Source organism: Meleagris gallopavo, chromosome 2 (genome assembly GCF_000146605.3).
Source record: "Meleagris gallopavo isolate NT-WF06-2002-E0010 breed Aviagen turkey brand Nicholas breeding stock chromosome 2, Turkey_5.1, whole genome shotgun sequence".
NCBI lineage: Eukaryota > Metazoa > Chordata > Aves > Galliformes > Phasianidae > Meleagris > Meleagris gallopavo.
Window position 1 is genome coordinate 27,529,845 of NC_015012.2, and position 21,175 is coordinate 27,551,019.

The 21,175-nt window shown below is 36.2% G+C and overlaps 1 protein-coding gene across 1 annotated transcript in view; it reads left to right on the forward strand.

The window, feature by feature from the left end:
• Window positions 1–4,424: 4,424 nt before the first annotated feature.
• The window catches only part of LOC100547975 (inactive phospholipase D5), a 57,600-nt gene continuing 40,849 nt past the window's right edge, over window positions 4,425–21,175 (forward strand). The window contains exons 1-3 of the mRNA XM_019612736.2: window positions 4,425–4,557; window positions 8,349–8,517; window positions 15,207–15,321. Coding sequence (XP_019468281.1) covers window positions 4,541–4,557; window positions 8,349–8,517; window positions 15,207–15,321 — 301 coding nt within the window. The 5' untranslated portion in view covers window positions 4,425–4,540. The remainder of the gene's footprint in view (window positions 4,558–8,348; window positions 8,518–15,206; window positions 15,322–21,175) is intronic.

Sequence of the window (21,175 nt, forward strand, 5' to 3'; positions counted from 1 at the left end):
CTTAATTTCTTAACATTGTCCATAGCTTGGTATATTGCCACATAAGCTGTGTATACATATGATAAACACACTTCTAAATTAAGTTATCTGTTTTTTCTGTTTATTACAAATAAGCAACCTCTGCCAAACTTTCAAAGAATCACTATCACTAGAAATAATAATCAGAAATCTTAGTTGATAGAGCAGTGCTTGTTGTTACTGGAAACTGCCAAGATAATTATAAAACCTCTTAAAAAAAAAAGAAAAGAAAAATAAAAGCCAAATTAGATATTATTCTTCTAATAATATGAGGAGTGATGACAGTTTAAGCATCAACACTTAGAAGTCTGTTCCTGAATACCACATTTTATAGACCCACGTTACTTTTTCTACTGCAGAGATTACTAGGATTTTTCTGCAGATGGGTCCCACTGATGCTGGTGTAACAAGGAACTATGTACTGAAGAGCTTTCAGTCTGCACAGGCAAATTGGAGGTAGTGGAGGTGCTGAACAGAACACATACAGAATGGTCTTGCAGATTTCATATCAGCACTGATTTCTACCAGGGAACTCATTTGGAAGAGATTTAATGAGTGGAAAGCTACAAGGAACTAACCAAAGAGTAATAAAGAGGTAATTTAGCATGTAATACTCAGGAAAAATAAAAGAGTCAAGGCAAAGGAGAACGCAGAGGAATGGAAATGGAGAACTAAAGCAAAAGTTGGTGAAAGAAAATTTGGCACATGGATGAAGAAAGCTGTTCTGTGTAAAGAACGCAGAGAGAGAAGGTAGCTTTAGGAAGACTAATGATCCCACAGAAGGACTTTGAACCCACTCTCTGGTTGCTTCCTAATGTTTTCTCGAGAGCAGAGTAAATCTCCCAAGAGAGAATAGTTCATTCAAAGTGATGCATTTTGAGCACTGGCCAGGAGAGTTCGTTTCATTGTGTAAAACATAACTATGAGAGAAATTCTTTGTTCTCTGTCACTTAGTGCTTCACAATGCACCGGAACAAATGTTCGAGCATCTAGAAAAAGCTGAGGGGGGGAAATGATAAGAAACAAGGGAAATTAAAAGCAAGGTTGTGGTAGTCATAGAGAAAGCTTTATGGGAGAAATTTGTACTCTCCTGCAGTTTTGTTGAGCAGATGTGAGCTTTTGAGTTGCTGTTGTGACCCCAGACAAATGTCAGTCATTTGCAAACATTGATTTGGCATCCTTCGTATGTTTTGGGTTTATTTTTGTTTTGTTTTTGTTTTTTTTTTAATTTTATGTAACATTACAATGAAAACTGTTCTTTCTGCATTGTCTTTAAAACACTTGTCTTTAAAATGTTATGAAATCATGCTCTGAATAGAAGTTGTTCTGACATGGTGTGGTGCTTCAGAGTTTTGCAACATCTTTTAGACATGAAAAAGACAGGGTTACGTCAGAGCCAAATTTTAGTACTAACTGTCATGGTTAGCACATACTGTTAAAATAGCCTAATGAAAAAATGTTTTAAAGCCCAAATATATATGAGGAACAGATGGCAATTTCTTCTCTTAGTTTGTGTCCACTAAATGAATTTTAGATGTATTCCCAAGGATTATTTCTGTTATGCATGAAGAAAGCCATGACCAGAACATTTGACCTCTGTATTGATGTGCTTTCTCATATGTGAAATTCAGCTACAGACTCTGATGAAATGAATGATGATTAGTGTCTAGAGATAATGTTATTTTCTTTGACAAAAGTGTCACTGTTGCATTTGAGAACAATTTTTGAGTATTTCGAACAAGCAATTCTTCAGTGAAGCAAAAGTCACTTGAGTCCTGAAAAATTCTCTCTTATCCATAGGAATTATTCAATTGAAATAGGGTGCAAATAGAAATTATAACAATAAGCAAAGAATTACATGACTAGATAATACAGGGTATTATGCTCTTCCTATTGATTATTAATTTTGAAATGTCCCATCAGTATGTGGAAAGAGTCAGATGAATGTTGTACTGATATGGTTCGACTGTTGTCTTTTTTTATAGCTTTACTGGCCTTATCAGACAATCCAAGCACAGTTTTGTGTTATGTTGAATAGTAAATGTATTTTTCTGGGTTCTGAACCATAAGGTTAGTTTTTAATTTGTAGTACATTTCAATTCTGATTACTTCTGAGACAAAACAGAGAGTCTTCAAAAGCTGCTGACACAGGCTGGATTGAGATATTGATGATCCTGTGCTCATCAGTTCTTAAAGGATTCCCATTGAAGAGAAATAATTAAATAGGACACTAAAATATCACCTAAAATACGTTTAATTAAAAGTTCACATTTTTGAATCTTAGATGATTTATGTTCATGTATAACAGGACTTTCGTTTGAAAATAACATCTGTGATGTGTTATTATTTTGTGTCACTGAAGGGGAGCTGAAACAGCAGGATATTTTTTTGGGGGGTGAGGGATGACGGAGGTGGCGGTAGGGTTGTAAAATGTGGCCCTTTCTTGTGTCAAAATGCCCTTGTGGCACCCACGCTAACTCAAGTATGATTTGGGACTCACATATGTGATGAAGTGCAGAAGCCCAGGAGTGTGGTATATGGCTCCTTGGCTTGAAGTAGCTGGGAGAAATGTTGCTTTGCTGCTTTAGCCTGTAGCTATGGCTCCATTTCCTTATATGCTGGAACGTGGTAGTCACGTGGTCCTGTTCAGAGGCACACTATCAATTGTTAAACCATTATTCTTGTATCCCTCTTAGTTGCAATTCATATATGTAGGGAAAGAAAATTTAGGAAATACGATTAGAGCATCTAGTTAAATGTACTCTGTCCTCATTTTTCTTCTTTTTACATTCATATCTTGTGTATTGTTACTGTTATCTTCCAGAGCAATTTGCAGCCAGATTCTGAATATGAAGACAGTCAGGAGCTGAAGAATATTCCTTTAAAACAAAGACTGGTGTTGTGATCCCTAGAATTCCAGCACAGTTTGATTTCTTAAAGTGAGAAGTGTTAATATGCTCATTGCAATGTTTTATCACTGATTGCATATAATTTAAAAAATGTGCATTCATTAGGGAAGCACTTATAGCAGCTTTTTAATTTAAGCATCGCACTAGTCTGCTCTCCTGAATAGTCAGAAATGTTCAGGTAAAGCTCTGTATCTATGCTGTATGTTTGCAGAATTTTTAACACAAGAAATCTGAGCACGTCTGTGTTTAGTGCAGATCTGAATCAAAGAATCCTCTTAAACTGCCCTTGCAAGTCCTTACCACTAACTGTAATGGAACAGGCAAATTATTGATAAACTGTGCCAACGCCTCCTTTGGTTTTATTTATTTTTTAGGATGCTTCTTCTCTGAGAGTGTTTGTTCTGTGTGATTTTGAAATAGTAGTTATACTTTTTCTAGAATATTTCCTTTTCCCTTCCAGAAATAAGAACTGCAGCTGTGCTTCTGTTGAGCTAAAGAGAAGAAAGATGGTCTTGACCAATGTTACAGCTGAGTAGCTATGAGGAACAACTGTGACAGGATTGATTCAATGTAGGAGGGAATAGAAGGCATGAAGGTGATCTAGTGAAAACCTCAGCTGAAAGGAGTGGTGTCAGAAAGATAGTGGGTTTTGAGTGGATATTAAGACTGCAGAGGTATAACCCAGGGGGAGCTGAAATTCGGTGTGGAGTTGTGGTCCTCCAGGGCAGGGTTTGTTGGTTCCAGAGCTTCTGGATTAAGAAAGCAATAGGGGTTATACGTGGATATGTTTACCTAGTTCCTTGATTTAAGGGCATGACTCATTCTCCTTTCCTTCTTTACTTTATTTTATTCTTTTCCTGTCTGAATTATAGAAGCCTCCAGACAACAACATACTTTATCTTTCATTTCTTTACCATCTCATATAAATGGCTGAGTGTGTTTTTAAACTTCTTTCCTTTAATGTGTAAATTCAGATGTCACTCAGGTGCTTTAGACCTGGATGTTCTCTTGTGTGTGACTCTGGATAGAGACTAACGAGCTCATTTTAAGTAAACTATAGATGTTTGTTAATATACTAAGCTTATTGAAGCAGCAAACATAGCTTCTGCCTATTTTTACTGTGCTAGCACTCTTTCTACTCTAATTAACTCAGATCCTAAACCGTTTCCTTTCGAAAAGATGAAAATAAGATCTGAGATCAGAAATGAGTCTTGTTTTCTGACCTACAGAAGTCAGAGAAAAAGGAGAATCCTCAGCATGGGACAGAATTCAATTTTAATTTCTAAATGTGAGTCATGTAGCTGAACTCAGAAGTGTCTTATTATAGAGGTCAAGTTCTGTTCCTTTGTAGGCATTAAATACTACTACACCGCTTACCACATTTCTGTTCACTTAGAGAAGCCTGAGTCTCAGCTCTAACACTTCTCTCCCTCTGTGACGTCACAGAAATAATATTACTTTCAGGTTTCTCAGTGAACTAGAAGTAGTTTTGAGAACACTCAGCTATATTACTGAAGGGACTAGGTTATGTTGACATTAATCAGTTGAAATAAATAAAGCACTAAGAAGTCAGGGAAAGGAAAGATATCTAACACGTGTAAGGTTGTCTGCTAATGACTTTTGTGCATAGGTAAAGTCTATTTTAATCACCATGTTACATCTGTTCTGTTTCGCTTTGACAATATGCCACTTTTGCAGACTAAATGATGTCACCAGGTTTGATGTTCCTTGAGGGCTGCAAATGACCCTCTCTCTTGGAAATTTTTGTTACACATTCAAAAAAGCACTTAGTGGGTCATATTGGAACAAAACATATCTAAGTTCAGTTTTTATTGAATTGGAGCTTTTGAACTCAAATTTTTATAGTGCAAATTAAACAAAATTCTTCTTGACTAAGCATAGGAACTTTGCTGCTGTGCCCAATGAGGAGGAAAGATTGTGAAGATAAAAATAATTTACTTTACAAAGTGGGTTGGTGGTTTGCTTGTTTATGTTTTTGTTCAATTGTTTTTTTTTCTCCTCCTCTTCCTCCTCCTCTTTTTCTTTTTCTTTTCTGGGGGGTGGGGGGTGGGGGGGTTACTTCTGAGCTTGGTGTTGAAATTTTTGAATGCGCACCGGGATGTGTTGTGGTGGTTTGGGTTATTTGGTTACAGGTTGGATTGTTGGTTTTTGTGTTTTTGTTTTGTTTTGCATAATCAGTTCATTACCAAAAGGAAGTGTCTGAACTCTGAGGACAACATTTTAACTATTGCCCCAGATAGATTAAATGTCTTTTGTCTGCCAAAGAACACAAAGTACTTTTAACTTGCTTAAAAAAAAGATTATGAAATATAGGAACAGATACTGAACTGAATGACAAGAGCTGCACAGTCAAATCCCTCAGCTAGTCCTAGTGCTGCAATGTGTTGAATTGCAGACTGAAAAACTGGAAGCTGATCTCCTTCTAAAGAGCAAATCCAGTCCAAAAGTCAAGGCAAGCTATTTACTAAGAAGCAAGCACCTTGCATCAGACAGAGGCCCTTTGAAGAAAGGGTTGAATTTCCTTCTGCCTAGCAAATTTTCCATAGTACTTTCTACGAATAGGTAAATGGTTTTAACCTGTGGAATGAGAGAAAAAGCTCAACTTTTTTTCATATCTTCATGGTATCAGTACTCAAATGTGTATGTAAATTAGAGGCCGACATCCACAGCAATATTTATATTACATTCCATGGAATTGCTACCAGCTGCTTGTGGAATCTGGGTATAGAATGTATATACATTATACTGTAGTGTTTTCTCCTATTTCACACCTAATGAGGTCAAGTTGATATGGCAGAAATAAGCATTTATGTGTTCAGCTGGATCAAGGCCCTAATCTCAAAAATAATGTTAAGTTTCTTGATCTTGGAAGTACTTAAGCTATTCAAAACCTGCCTGGACAACCTGCTGAAGTTGACCCAGCTTTGAGGGAAGAAATAGATGATTCCCTGTGATTCTGTAATAGTCTTACCTTTTTTGTCAAATTGCAGATCGACTAAGATGGGGAGAATTGAATGGTCTGCAGTGAAGCAGCATGCCATTACAGTCTATAGGAAATACCTCTGCAAGTCACTGGAAGTGATCTGGACTTATTTGATCCTATTCGATATTTTGTGGTCTCTTGTCTATTTGTTTACATAAATCACTGTGAGCGTCAGGCAATGCTGAGAAATTTTGGTCAGATCTTTTATTAAGAAATGATGTGCACTTTTAAATTTTCGCTAAATCAGAACAAAATTTGATGGATTATTTTTGGAATAATGTCTTTGGAGAATATTTAATGTAATTTTTTCTTGTATTCATGTATGATTGGGTGGACAATTGAAGAGGCCCTAAAAGACATGGATTAATTTAGAATCTTTGCTACTTGATTGTTGTTGTTGTTTTTTCTTTATTATGCCCTTGTAGAAATCGCTTTACCTCCTGTGCCTTGTTTTCTCTCTAGATAGTAGATGAGTATCTTTGTTGTACTAAAAGAGCTCTGGGACTCTGAAAGCTTTTAATTTTATTGGGGCTTTTAGCAATATTAACTATTCCAAAAGAAGCAAACTAGATTTCTAAGGGATCCATATATAGTTTTAATAAGTTCTGTAAGAATATTAGATGCAGCAGAAATGTATGTATAAACCTTGGTGTTAGTCTAAAATAGTTTATTTTTTAAAGTATAGCATTGCTAATAGGCACAAAAGGGTAGTTTATTTTTAGAGGACTAATTATTCTGAAAGTTTATGAACGGGGTACTTAGAACATTTTAGAATAAAGCATACTTGAAGACATTAAAAAACAAGTTGTAGGTTTCAACCTCTTATCGTTAATTTGTTGATGTTATGATTATGTTACTGTAATGCTGTTAAGTTTAATGTTTATTATCAGTAATGTAGTATGTTCAACTATGTTGTGGAGTGTCTCGTCAGTAATTGTAGTTTAGCAATATGTGTGTTGTTTGAGTTGTTTTATGGAATAAGAGAACATTTGATGCTAATGAAAGAAAGAGCTGTACCTGGTTTTTTTGTTAGTTTGGTGTTGGCTTATTTTAGCCAGGCAGGAAGAACAAGCATATGATAATAACACATTCTCACAATACTTCACCCATCCTGCCCCCTAGTATTAACGAGTACTAAACTTCAGTCTTCTTGTGTCTTAGCTTCACAAACATGTTAGATTTTCTGAAATAGCTGTAAAATTTCCGATGTAACACTGTGGGATGAATTTCAGTAATAGGAGATACAGAACTATTTTATTTTTTTTTTCATGGGCAGAAAGTGCCCAGTTCTCTTTTATATTAGATATTTATATTGATTATTTACTAACAAAACAAAACATTAAAAATTTGATTTATATTGCCAAAGTTGATAATTATGATTAGAAGTAGTATAGAAACAGTCTTGGAAATACTTGTTATACTTGATTGCAATGAAACGGAGCCCTTGTTACAGCTTTCCTAAATCTAATTTGTTTGAGTCACATTATAAGAGGCACTTAAAAAAGTGCAACTTGTCTAAGTTGATAATTTCAACTGTTTACCTAAAGACACTCTTCTCCCTTGTGATTATTTTTAATATTCTTCTATTGAGTGAAGTGAGGAGCCTTACCTGCTGTAATTTGAGCAAGTCAAGCATGCTGAATGAAACAAAATTTCCTTGAAGTAGAGAGGCATATTTGAAACTGTCAGTTTGCTATGCAGTTTGTTTAGCTTCCTGGATGCATGTGAATATATGTAATTTGCAAGCATTTTGAATAATATTGACAGTAAGGAGCCTTTCAAAAAGAACAGGAAATTTAAAAAAAAAAGAAGCAAGCATAATCATCCTCCCTTCCTTATCCACAGGATTCCAGTCAAAGCTTTATGTAGGTAAAACAAATAAAAAAAAACAACAGCACAACTAGGCAGCTTAGAGCAACTGGAAAGGGAAAATTCCTATGTAGACACTTTTTTTTAATAACAAAATGTCAGCTGTAAAGCAGAACTAAGAGAATATCAGGAAGTATGCACATTACCACATTGCTTAGAGAAAAGAGAAACATTAAATGCAAGGATGAAGAGTTGCAAAAAATTAAGAGATTGTTTTATGCTTCCCATCTTCTCTTTATGGACTGGTTCCATCGTGTTATAAGAATTAAGCTTTTCTGTGTTTAAGCTGATGTTTCAGGGCTTTAAAAGCTTAAATTGCTTTATTGCCTTAGCATTAGGTCATCTCCATGTTTTATTGTTTTGGGAAGTGAAGAGCATGGCAGTTGGCAACTTTTAGAATGAGTTGTGAGGTAACTGACTGCTGAGAGCTTCTGGGAATTGATGTTGACCCACAGGCCCAAACCTGGCATTTTTTACAATTGGAGACTTTTTTTTTATAAAGAAAAGCGCTCATGTTAAGTGGTTATTTTTTCCTTATCTATTCTCAGGGTTGCTCTTGTGGAAAATATTCCTGAAGGGATCAACTATTCAGACAGTGCACCATCCCACTTGTCTCTTTTCCAAGGCTGGATGAATTTGCTTAATATGGCTGAAAAGTCTGTTGACATAGTATCTTCCCAGTGGGACCTCAATCACAGTCATCCATCAGCATGCCAGGTATGTTCTAGACTAAAAAAAAGATGAGACTTTAACAATCTGTTTTTGTTGTTTATCAATTGTTTAGAGCTGCAGCCCTTCTCTGTAGCAAACCTATTTGTTTGGGTAGTTTAAAAAACAAACCAACGTTTTCTTATGAGGATTGTCCTGTCAAGATATTAGTTTTCTGAGAGTGGTGGCACAGTGGACTAGGAACACATTCAACACATTCATATCACTTCTATCTTAGGAAAGGATGTCATTGTATAATCTTAAGAAACTTGCAGAATTGTAACTATTCAAACACATCCATAATTTGGGAATATCCATAAAGTTATGTACTTATTTTCTATTTGATGCAACTGATCAGGTAAAAGAGTAATTATGTGGATTAGTTCTGGAGCCAAATTGATGTGTAAAATGATAGCAAATGTATCACATGATTCTTAATATCTTTTCAAAATGAATCTGAAGGGTGATGAGTTTGGGCTTGTGCAATAAAGTACAGTAGGAAAAATCATAAATCACCAAATGAGACAAATATGCATTACAGTGATGCTGTGCCAACAAATATATTATTCTTGATAGCAGTTAGAAAATGGGAAAAGGGCAGATTTCCACTTAGAGTTACCCTGTCAAACTAAGATATCGAAGAAGTGATGGGCTGAGAGTATCTTTTTTTAATAATGGATTGTTTGCTGGAAAAAGCCACTCAGCTGGAATGGAATTCAGTTAAAATCACAGTAAAGTAAACATAAGGAATTTACAATACTGTACTATGTCACAAACTTTTCACTTTCCTCTCTAGTTTGGATGATACTGTGCAGTAAAAAAATGCCTTATGCTAAATGGTGGACAGTGACTGGTATTGTCAGCAACCAAAGATGGTGCTTCAAACTGCCTATGCTTTCAGATGATGAACTGAATGGTACTTCTTTCTAGAGAGAGTGTTGCCTATCTGAAGGGCATACATTCACTTTCTTCAAAATCTACTCTATGTCCATTTAAATGAGTGAAAGCCTGAGCTGAGCATTCAAATGGAAAATTTAGCACAAACCCTTCCTTTTATAATGCTTATAAATATTGGAGTAGAGTTCTTGAATAAATTCACTGAATATCAAAATATTGAGGCTTTTCACAATGTAATTATGTAGCTAAGCTTTATTTAAATTCATTGCCTAAGAAACTTCAAACCAATGTTCTGTCATTCAAGCAGATGAATTCACAGAGAATGCCTTAGATGTTTTCAAGATGTGCATGAATTGGTATGTGTATGAATCTTTTAAAAAAGTTTTGTTTGAAAAAATTCAACGTGTCATTCACTTCAAAATCAGCAGAGCCTAACAAATCCCAAGCAGAGAATAAAAATAGCAAACTGGAAATTGGGATTTCAGTAGTTGAGCATCAATTCCATTCACTGTTCCACATTTTCATGCAAAGAACTGTAAGATGTTGCTGAGTGTCAGAACAGGAAAAAGGAAGAAGAGACACATAAGTGGATTTGCTTCTTCATCCTTAAATGCACTGTTTAAGCCATAAAAAATGTAGCATATTTTTAGTAATATTCTATTTTAGTTTTCTATTTAGAATACACAGTTGTCTTACAAAAGTAATTACTTCTCTTTAAAATGTGATTAATATTCCAGTCATTCCCTCAATTGTACAGCAGTGTGGGCTGAACAGCTGATAGATTTTTCTGTCAAGCTTGTCTATTCATCCTCAAACTCTGTGCTGCTATTGGCCGATCTAATTGCTAAAGAAATTGACAAAGAGGCAGGGATTCTTAGCAAATTGCTGCCCTGGAGAATGTGTACAAAGCTTAGTGAGTGAAAAATAGGGAAGGAAACCTGTATCATTCATTGCATCTGCTTTTTAAGAGAAATGACAAGTGAAGCTTCAGTAATTGTTATCTGGTAATGTTCAAAAGTCAGATGTCCTTGGGTTTTTACAAATTTGTCCTCACATAACAGAAATATTATGCAGGGACTGCTGCAAAACTTCTAGGTACTGTAGTGGTTATAGTTGAGGAAGTTCTAGTTGTTCCCTAAATGGTGCTGCTTTTATCAGAAACTGAGAACATAACCATTTTTCTTTGGGGACTCGCGTCCTGCTGTATTATAGTTTTCATTTTGTGAATGGTAAGATGTATTACAAAGCGAGTTTCTTTACATGACCAGTTTAAAACGCATTGATTTTTGGAGGAGAATAGCTGAGTAGTCTAGGTTGCTTTTCCTTAACTGCAGGAACTAGCCATGTTCTTTGTGTATGCGTATTTATGGGCACACATGAATCTATGTCCATATGTATATGTAAGTCCAAAACACATCTTGAAGAAAAAAAGCAGTAAATTCTCCAATTTATATTCACAGTTAATTGTTTTCACAGTTGATTTCCTCTGAGTCTTCTAACGTTTAGAAACATTAATTTATGATGACCTTACACAGTTTCAGTATGTCTTTCCTCGCAAACTTCATTTTAACAAGTAAGCATCAATTCTATTTTGGTATATTGATATTACCATAAGTATGGCACACGTTCCCCTGAATGGATATTTGGAGTATCTACGATGATCAGTGGTCTGGCTTTTACAATGATCGTACAAAAACCAAATGGTTCTGACTTCATCTCTATTTCCCTACCTGTTGTGCTGTTCTCAGATGGCTTGATGGGGGTCGTCTCCCACTCACCTGAATATCTTATGTAAGCCAGCTGTCCAGCTTGGTAATGAAATCTCTGAAGGTGAGCCGTGTGTCATTTGCAGACAGGTGTTGTACAAGGGTCTTACATGATTTGTTTGATAGAACAAATGTTAGTGCCAGAGATTAGTTATCCATCCTTTACAATTATTAAAAAACGTTAATAAGTACAAAGAGGATGAGAACACCTGTAAACCTAGCAGCTGCCAGCAGAAATTGGCTACAGCCAGCTACAGAAATTTCAGTGTATTTTCTTTCTGTACGCTAATACTTCCAAAGCCATCTCTTCCTGTCAGATGGTGGCAATTCCCCGATATGGCTGATACAAAAGGAGACATAAAAATAAAAGAGAGAAAGTTTTTATAGTGAAAGCATGTTTTTGGACTCTGAACTTCTAGAAGTTGGTTGGAGTCTACACTGGCTGTTTTGCTAGAAAAACACGAGGAGAGCATTTTGAGTTTCTCTGTTTTGCATTAAATAGCAGAAGTTAAATTTAGGGTTATTTATTTACTGTATTGGTTTCTGCCAGCATGCTGTGCTTGTTAGTGTTGTTTTGCAGATATGCCTTAACAATTGATGATAGGGCAACTTTTTAAAACTGTAAGTAGAACTATGTAGAATAAATTCAGAAGAAAATTCTGGAAGTAACTGTTTTTATTTCTGTTGAAATATAAAGTTAAGCATTGTCTAAATTGTAGATATCTAAGCTTTTGAAGGAAACAGTAATTCACTTTTAGAAAACTTCAGTAAATGCATTTTGTGGTTTTTATCTTCCCTGTTTTATTTTTAAAGAGGAATGCAGGCTGACAAAGGTAACAGTAAGCAAAGGAAATCATTAGGCTGGAATCAGTCCTTTGTGAGGAATTTCAGAGCTTTTTGATAGTTATAACTTTTTTTTTAATTTCATTCACCAGCTTGCTGTGGCATGGATAGTTGGGACTGATGTTTGAGATGGATGGTAGCCTAAAGCTGTTTGTTCATGTGATATATACTTTTTACAGCTTATTTTGTCTTTTTCAGTAGATTTTCTGAGACAGCGTTGTGAAAATGTAAGATAATATTTTATCAGGAGAGCTGTTTTCTTAATGTTATTGTCTGCTAAAATGCAAATACAGTGAAAGGTAGTGTGCTGCATTTCCATGGCACCTGGCTTGTTACTATTTCTCAGTCCTCACAATCTAACTGTATGAGAGTGGTTCAGATTGCTGTCATGTAGTGGCACAGCAGCCCCGTACTGTCTCACAGAGAAAGTGTGGTCTGGGTTTGTATTTAACAGAAGCATTTCAAATGTGCTGACAACAGTGACAAAAATCTTCAGACCTTCTGCCCTGTCTCTTTTCTTTTTCATAGAACAAAGCAGTAAAATTGCAAGTGAACATGTCAGAAAGTATAGAAACTGAGTTTCAAATTAACATTAATGGGAAAAGAAGGAAAGTACTTCAACAGTGAGAAATAATTTTTTATATCCTACTTTACTAGAATACATATAGTTTTTTAAAAACAACTTGTGTATTTCTCAGAGTTGTTTAGAATGCCTAGACCTAAGCCTTGGTGAGAGTTCTAATATCTAGTGAGGAATTATGCATCAAGAGATGTGACAGAAGGACTTATTTCCAGTTCTGATGCTGGTTGATTTTTTTTTTTTGTATTTGTGTATAAACAAGATGTTTGTAGTTAGTGCAGTCCTAGTCTTAGCCAGCCACACTTTATGATTCTGTAAGAATTGCTACTTAGAGATGTTTATATGTTTTTATCACATTTGGACAAAAAAGGGCATGATAAACACATAGCTTCTGGTGTTCCTGGTGGGAAAACAGATGTATTTTCAGAGAAGATGTCTTAATTGGATCGCTCCAAATGATGTATTCACCCCTTGGGTGGGCAACTCAACTGTCAGAGTAACCTATAAGAGATAGCCAGAGTGCTGCATTGGACACATCAACACATGCTAAGATCAGGTGAAACAGGTCAAGGTATGGGCTGGAAACAGTGCAGTTCATTGTGGACCCCAAAATTGATTGCAATCTGCAGCAATTACAGGAGAGACCTTCTGGGGGATCCAGGGCACCAAGGAATGCTACTCAGTAGCAACGTGCTGCTGCCCAAGGGTTTAGTTGGAGCTGCTGCATAGTTCTGTATGCAGCACCCAACCCCTGCACACCATTATCTCTTTAATTCTTAACTCTGGTAACATCTGCCTTCTTTAATAAATAAATCCTTCCAACTAACATCCTTCACGAATTAATTCGATGAGAAAGATCTTTTTAGCTTTGTGACTAATGGGAATGTCTGATTTGCATAGCAGCTCAACAAAGTCTTTTAGGTATGTGAGATAAAATGTGGGTGCTATTTCTTCCAAACAGGAACACCTAGTCGTCTCAAGAAGTGCTGAGTCTAATAAGTATTCAGATCTTCATGTAGAGCATGCTTTTATTGGTATGTTCTCTTGCTTTCATTGCTGCGGTGTCTTGTTGACTGCTAAATTCCTGGAAACCCTGGGATGAGCAGGGAGCTATGCTGCGGATTTGAGCCATCAAACAGGCACTAACAGCAGATCTGCGTTTCCATTGCAGCCTCTGGCTGCTCTGTAATTTTGAGAAAGCTAGTTTTCAGGAGGCTGGGTATTCTTATTTTGCCTAATACGTTTGGAAGTAAATCTTAGGAAATGTCTGTACTGTAGACAAATGAAGAACTACTTTCTGTGACTGCTGAAATCCCAGCTCAATTGGGCATCACAGGGCAAAGAGGCTTCCCATTGGCTGCTGTTTCTTGGTGCGGTGAGGAAAGAGGGCTTCTGAACAAGTCTTTGCTAGTCCATTTTACATCACATTCCTTCATCAGAAACTGCTTTTGCAGCGGCTTTTCTAGTAGAATAGTGATCCTTTAATAATTTTAGAGTAACAGTTTGTGGTGTTGTACAGAGAATTCTCTAATGCAATCCTGTGCAAGATTCTGTCTTCTAACTATTCGATTTAAAATTGGCATAACAGTTAAACTTGGTGTGCAAGATTTTACCTCAGTGCTAACATTATACTATATGAATAGGCACTTTTTCAACTGATTTTGTATTTGTGTATAAGCACAGATGTTTGTAGTTAGTGCAGTCCTAGTCTTAGCCCAAGTTTTTTTATGTATGACGCTGCTAATTGTAACTAGTGTCTGCTGAAGTAAGCTCGAATGGCAACAAGAAGCTCCAACTCTGTGACTGTAGTAACACAGCACAATAGTGGCACATAGGATATTTTATTTTTGTCATGTAGCTACGTGATTCTAACCAAGCGTTTTCTTTTAAATAAATATTGAACCTAAAAATTAAATGTTTACTCTGTAGAAGTCAACTTTTTTCTTTCTTCTTTTTTTTTTTTTTGGACATGGAAAAGTATGACTTGATTGGAGATTTTTATTTTTCATGGGAAACAATTGCCTTAATCTTTGTTTCTGTAATATGATGAGGTTCCCTTTTTGTGTTCTTTGCTAGAAATAGGGCTTACATGGTAAAAATAATGCATAATAACTGGGAAAATTACATAAAATAAATGTAGATTATTGTCTTTCTGTCTGGTGTAGCTCTTCTAAATATGAGCATGTGACTACACGAAAGTTTTTTGCACTACAGTTGGAACCACTCAAAAAAACAACGAATACTCAATCAATACAAAAGTATGTGATGAGGTCTTTCTCATGCACTTTTTTTATCCTGATTTAACATAAAGTAATTGATTAAAAGAAACCTAATATAAAAATACATTCACGCAGCATCAAGAACTAGACACTTCACTCTCTGTGTGTTGCACATCATTAGTGATATTGCATAGCCTGGGAAAAGCAAAAGGCAAGTTTGGCCTTCAGAACAGTAACATGATAACCTTCAGTGTAGCTATAACCATATTTAGGAATTTACTTACTCACCTGTTGTACTAGGTATGCATATGACATGAATCTTTAATTTGATGATATGCTATTTAAACAATCCAGTGCTTCACCACTTTTGCTTTCCTTTATTGTTCTTTCCAGGGGCAACGTCTTTTTGAAAAATTGCTTGAACTGGCGTCCCGAAATATTGAGATAAAACTAGTGAGTGACATACTGCCTGTGGAATCAAAAGTATTAAATGACTTGAAATCAAAGGGTAAGACCAATATCTTTATGTTGTTATGCCACTGACTGCTGTGTAATGTTCATTTTATTTTAAATGCAGACCCAGATGACATGTGAACTGCAAACTACTGTTGAGCAGTGTTGTCCTACGAGCCTTGAGTTTTCTTTGATTCCTAGTTATAAAAAATCTGAAACTCTTACTGTGGCTGGAGTAGATATTTGCTGTTTGCACTGGTTAAAAAGGTGATGCGGTGTTTAAATAGATGTTTAAATGCACTATAGCCATACTAATGGTAGGCAGTCTTACCTGAGAAATTGCTGTTGTACCCTGTGGTTGACAAGGTAGTTTCCTCTTTAAGCAATAACAAAATAATTTTTTAAAACATGCCTATGCTATTCATGATTCTGAAGCACAGGAAAATACTTTTAGTCAGATTTAGCCAACTGACACCAGATTCTATGTTGTATATGTGCCTACTTTCCTAAGGATTGTTTTGAAATTCAAAATTCCTGTTCAAAGAAGAGGTACACTCTGAGGCTACATGACTAAACTTCCTTTATGTAAAACTGTCTAAAAAAAATAATAAAATTGAAGAGGATTTAAGAAATGCTAAAAGAAATTAGGATCTCTTAAGAATTTTGACAACCTCACACACATTTCTCTTGAATAAAAATATCCTAATTATTTAGATATTCTGATAAAAGTATGATTTTAATGGTAGGATAAATTTTAAAAGGAATAGGGAATCTATATATCCCAATAATCATCATTTTTGAGAAAGGTTACTTTAAATATATGGATCAGAAAGGGAATTCTAAAAAACAAATCAAGTTTAGCGTTTACTGCTTGTGCCAGCACCATAACATAACATGTCATTGCATGATAAAGAATAAAGAACATCCTTTTCCAACTATAATTAATCTTTGTTTAAATTCCATATAATCTCCTGACTGGGAAAGTAAAACAGAAAATTACTAATGGAAGTCCTGTTTCATTAAGTGGACTGCCTTTTGATCAAGACTGGCATGTTTTTTGAAGACTGATGTGTTATTTCAGTGTAACCATTGTGAAGACTTGTCACTTCATGGCATTGCCTGTTCCAGGACTTTGATTATTTTTGCTGCATGACTAAAGATGATGCTGATTTTTTGATAACCACTGAGGCTACATCAGCTTTGACAGACATCTATGAAATAAGGAATCATATTTTTCTGATGTGTTGAAAAATAAATGTCTATTCTAATATCAACACCAATGAAACTGTCTTTAAAAAGTCATTTCGTTCACCTGTGATTCTGGTGTCCCAAGTTGCACAGAGTCAAATGCAATTAAAGGTAGGGCCTGTACATTTATATTGGTGTACCTCACAATTGATATTTTAGTTATAATTTATTTAGAATACCAAATATCAGAAAAAATATCCCCTTTCCAAGAAAGATGAGCAAAAACTTGAACTAGGAAAGGAAACCGTTTGTCATTAACATTTATGTCAGTTTGTGGGAATTAATTAGATCCGTTAACTTGCTGAACAAGCAAATAAAACATAAGCTTTTACTATTTTATTAGTTTCAGCTTCCCTTATGACTAATTTAGATTCCTGAGACAGGAAATTTTAGAGTATTCAAATGAAGGGATCGATATAATTGAGTGCTCTGAGCTACTCTGAGAATCAGAATAACTTTTATGTAGTAATTCTTGCGAGTTTTGTTGCCATCCTCTTAGATCCCTATTCTACTTTTGACCTTTTCTGAAGATCTTGCTTTTCTCAGTATGAATGCTTTTCCTCATTCTGTGTTTTAGTTTATTTCTTCAAATTCTTGAATTTTTGTTAAAATTTCTTAATGATGATGAAATGATTGCTAGCTCTGTTGCCTTACATTTACTTTCATTTGTTGTTTCTTATTCCCAGGAACTTGTTAATCTTTATTTGGTTCTCCATTCCTAAGAGACAACTTAGGTTTGACATGCCACTTTCAATTAGGTCAGACTTAATTGTCTATCTGAATTGGGCAGAGGAGAGTCCAAGTATTGTTTCACGCTTCACCAACCTATAAACTCAGCTGATTTTTTCTAAACAGCAAGTATTCATGTGGCCATGGCTACAAGCAGTAGTGAGGAGAGAAAGCATTTACATCGCTTGTTTGGCTCTGGGAGTTTTGCACATTCCAGAGCCTGCCTTCCCCTTGCTAGGTAAGCATAGACTATCATCTTATTTCTAAAGGAGATCATGTGAAATAGTCAGACCATTTCTGCATAGTAGAATTGTGAAATATCCTGAGTTGGTAGGGACCCACAAGGATCTTTCCTGGTTTCACAAAGGACCACCCAGAATTCAAAACCATATTTCTGTGAGTGATGTCCAAATGCTTCTTGAACTCCAGCAGACTTGAGGACATGACCACTGTCCTGGGCAGCCCATTCCATGCTCACCAACCTCTGGTGCAGAACCTGTCCCCAACCCCCACAGCCCATCCTGACACAGCTCCATACCGTTCCCTCGGGCCCTGTCACTGTCACACAGAGCAGAGCTCAGCATTGCCCCTCTGCTCCCTGTGAGGAGCTGCAGCCACCGTGAGGCTTCCCCTCAGCTCCTCTGCTTTGGTCTGAGCACATCCAGGGACCTCAGCCGCATCCTGCCCTGTAGACCCTTTAACATCTTTGTAGCCCTCTTTTGGATGCTCTCTGACAGGTTTCTGTCCTTCTTGTATTGTGACACCTAAAACTACAGACATTGCTCAAGGTGAGACCACAGCAGTGCTGAGCAGAATGGGTCTGGCAGACTGTCCTAGTGAATGCAAGATATAGTTGCTATTACACAGGTTGTGGAAGAGCCTTGTCTTTCTTTTCACCAGTCTGGATGATCAGCACCAATGAGCTGTGCCCCTACTCTGTGCAGGCTGGTTCCAGGGGTCAGAATGAGTGTTAACTTGGGTATCATCAACCACAGGCTGTGCCTGTTCAAGTGGTACCTGAGAAGCTTTAAGTATGGTGCAGTCAGGGCTTCCCAAACATCACCTGCATTTCCTTAGGCAGGGAGTCTCCCTCACTGTGCATTTTCAGGTAGAGTGCTCTTTTTGACTTTAGTAGCCAATGTAAAAGTCAAAGTTATTGTTTGATGAGCTAAATTTGATCATTCATATTGCTTCATGCAGTTTTTTGTTTGTTTGTTTGTTTTTTGTTTTGTTTTTGTTTTGTACTGAGAACCATAATATGTAACAGCATTGCTGCATCTCAGCCCAGATATTGGGACTACAGCTAAAAGCCAGCTTGCTCTATCAGGTATTTCATTTCTGTGGACAGATATGAGTGGTGTCTTCTTGCCTCCTCACCCCGTTTCTGATGTACTGCAGAAAGTAGCTCAGATAGATCTTTCCATCCTAGGGGTGCATCCCAGAGTTCTCCTTACACATCCTTCCTGTCCCTGAGAGGAGGAAGTTGAACTCTGACTTCAGATTTGAGCTGATGGAGTAAGACAAAGCTCAGTTTACGTGGACAGAAGAGCAGAACTGAAGTGGTGTAGAGTAAAATAAAGTGAGTAATTTACAGAACAGTGAGCATGTTTGTACAGAGAACTGAGCTAGCAGTGAACCTGCAGGTTTTGTCACCACTTTTGATCTTTTCCTTGCCACGTCTTTGCTATCCTGACTGACTTGAGCTAGCTATAGAAAATGGTAGCTTGATTCCAGAAGCAGCACAGCAAACGCACTGTGAAGCATGAATTGATTAACTCAGCCAACAACCTTGAGCTGTGGTGATAGGAACCTCTGAGTGCTACAGTAGTATACATTTGCTAATGATTGTTGCACTGCAGGAGTGTTATTTAGTTGCAAAATTAGCCATTCACTAATGAGGAAATTCTAGCCCCAGAACATGTATCTATGATAGACTTTAATTACATCATCTGATGCTATATTTTACATGAAATACCTAACTGGTACTTGGTGTAATCTTACCATGTTAGTTAATAAGAAGACTTTTCCATTGTGTCAAATGAGAATACATCAAATATTTAATGCCTGAGGGAGAAGATGCTCATTCAGGGGATATTATCTCTGTTGATAATGGGTGGAATCTTTTTTTAATCTCGTATTTAATGTATGTCTCCAGGCTTTCTTTATTGCACATCTGCCAGATCCTGCACTGCATACAGAATGATTTATTTCCTCATAGGATTTTCAGTAGTGCTTCTTGCTGTGGTATCTGAGTGCTCTGCAAATACAGTATTAATGAATTTCTTCTTACAGCATCACTGTTAGGCAGGTCAGTTGCTGCTTCTCTCTTTCAGAGACGTCTGGCAATTATTTGTTCCAGCACTGGCACCAAAAGCTAGATCCAAGCATTTGTTTTTTATAATCAGAATTGTAAATATATATATTCATTAAAAAAAAGACAACAGCAAACATGAGTATGTTTTCCCAACTCTAACACTGTTGAATTTGTCACTACACACATAAATTATGATGCTATTTTTATAGAACTTTTAATAATAGGCAGATTTAGGGTGAATTCTTGATTTTCTTAGGTAAAGCTGTTATTCACTTTCTCATATATGTATACAGATGCTATGCATGTATGTATATGACTGTCTTGTGAAAGTTAGGCCTGCCTCTGGGCAAAATTTGGCTCACTGCGTAAACAAAAATTTTATCCTTCCTGTGCTGTGACAGTACCTTATTAATGCTTGTTTTCAAGGTTATTGCTTTAGCCTTTTCTCAGCTGTGTTGCTTTACTAGATTGAAACATTTCCTGTAACCCTCCTATTCCTTGCACATAATTATGTACCAGTCTTTGTGCCTCAGTAACATCTGAATGGTATTGTTTTTAATTAGCAGGTTGCTGTATCATTTCTTACATGCACAGAATCTGAGTTCTATGCTAATTACAATATTATTTTAGCTGACAGCATTAACACTTTTTAAGGCATGCCAATACATTTCCTTCCATTTTTCCTTTCCTCCAGTACTCCTGTTTCATAAATCATTTTTCATATATTTGCAAGGAATGCTTTTTGTCAGTGCTTGATGTGGCAGATATGGAAAGAGGACTCTGTCCCTTTCATAAATAAGATTTAAAAAAAAAAAGATCTAATTTAACCTACAGCTATTGAATTTTAGTGCTGAATCTGAAGAATCATATGAACTCTCTGTTAAATATGGCAGGGTCTAATCATAAGATGATACATACTCTGACTTACTGAGTAGTTTGTGAACATTTGTTTAGGATTAGATGCAACCAAATTAGAAAAACAGATAAAATATATTACTGTAGAAAGACAAATAAATTACTAAAAAGTGGAGCACTGTAAGCTTTTTGAGCTTTTATTTGTACACTTTGCATTGCAAACACTAGCAGTTGCCATTCCATGACAAATCAAATCTGTCTGGGCAGCTGTGTGATCCCAAGTTGCTCTTTGCCCTCCCCACCATATGTTGCCCTTCCCTGCCTTCTTCCTTGCATCAGTGCTCATATGGCAAAACAGTCCAGAAGGCTACAGACTGATTTTTTTATTTTTATTTTTTAACTGGCATAATTCTAATTTGCATTTGATTTCTGTGTTACTCAGTGTGTTATCTCACAGATTATATACAACATAAGGATAGGAAGCACGTAGATGCAGTTGACAGTGGAGGCAGAACCACTTGGTTCTGGAACTTGGTTTTGACAGACTTGATCTGCAAGTTCATGTAATGCTTGGAAATTCTTAGTGTTTTAGAAGGTTTTTTTTCTTTACCTTTGTTTTAATGAAATTGTTCCCCAACTGACACCAGTAGTGAATATTTAATTGTGTTTATTTATTGTATCTTAAATATGTATAAATCCATACATAAGTGTGTTTAAAACCATATTCTGTCTGCTTTTGTTGGCACACGTAAGGCCTAGAATG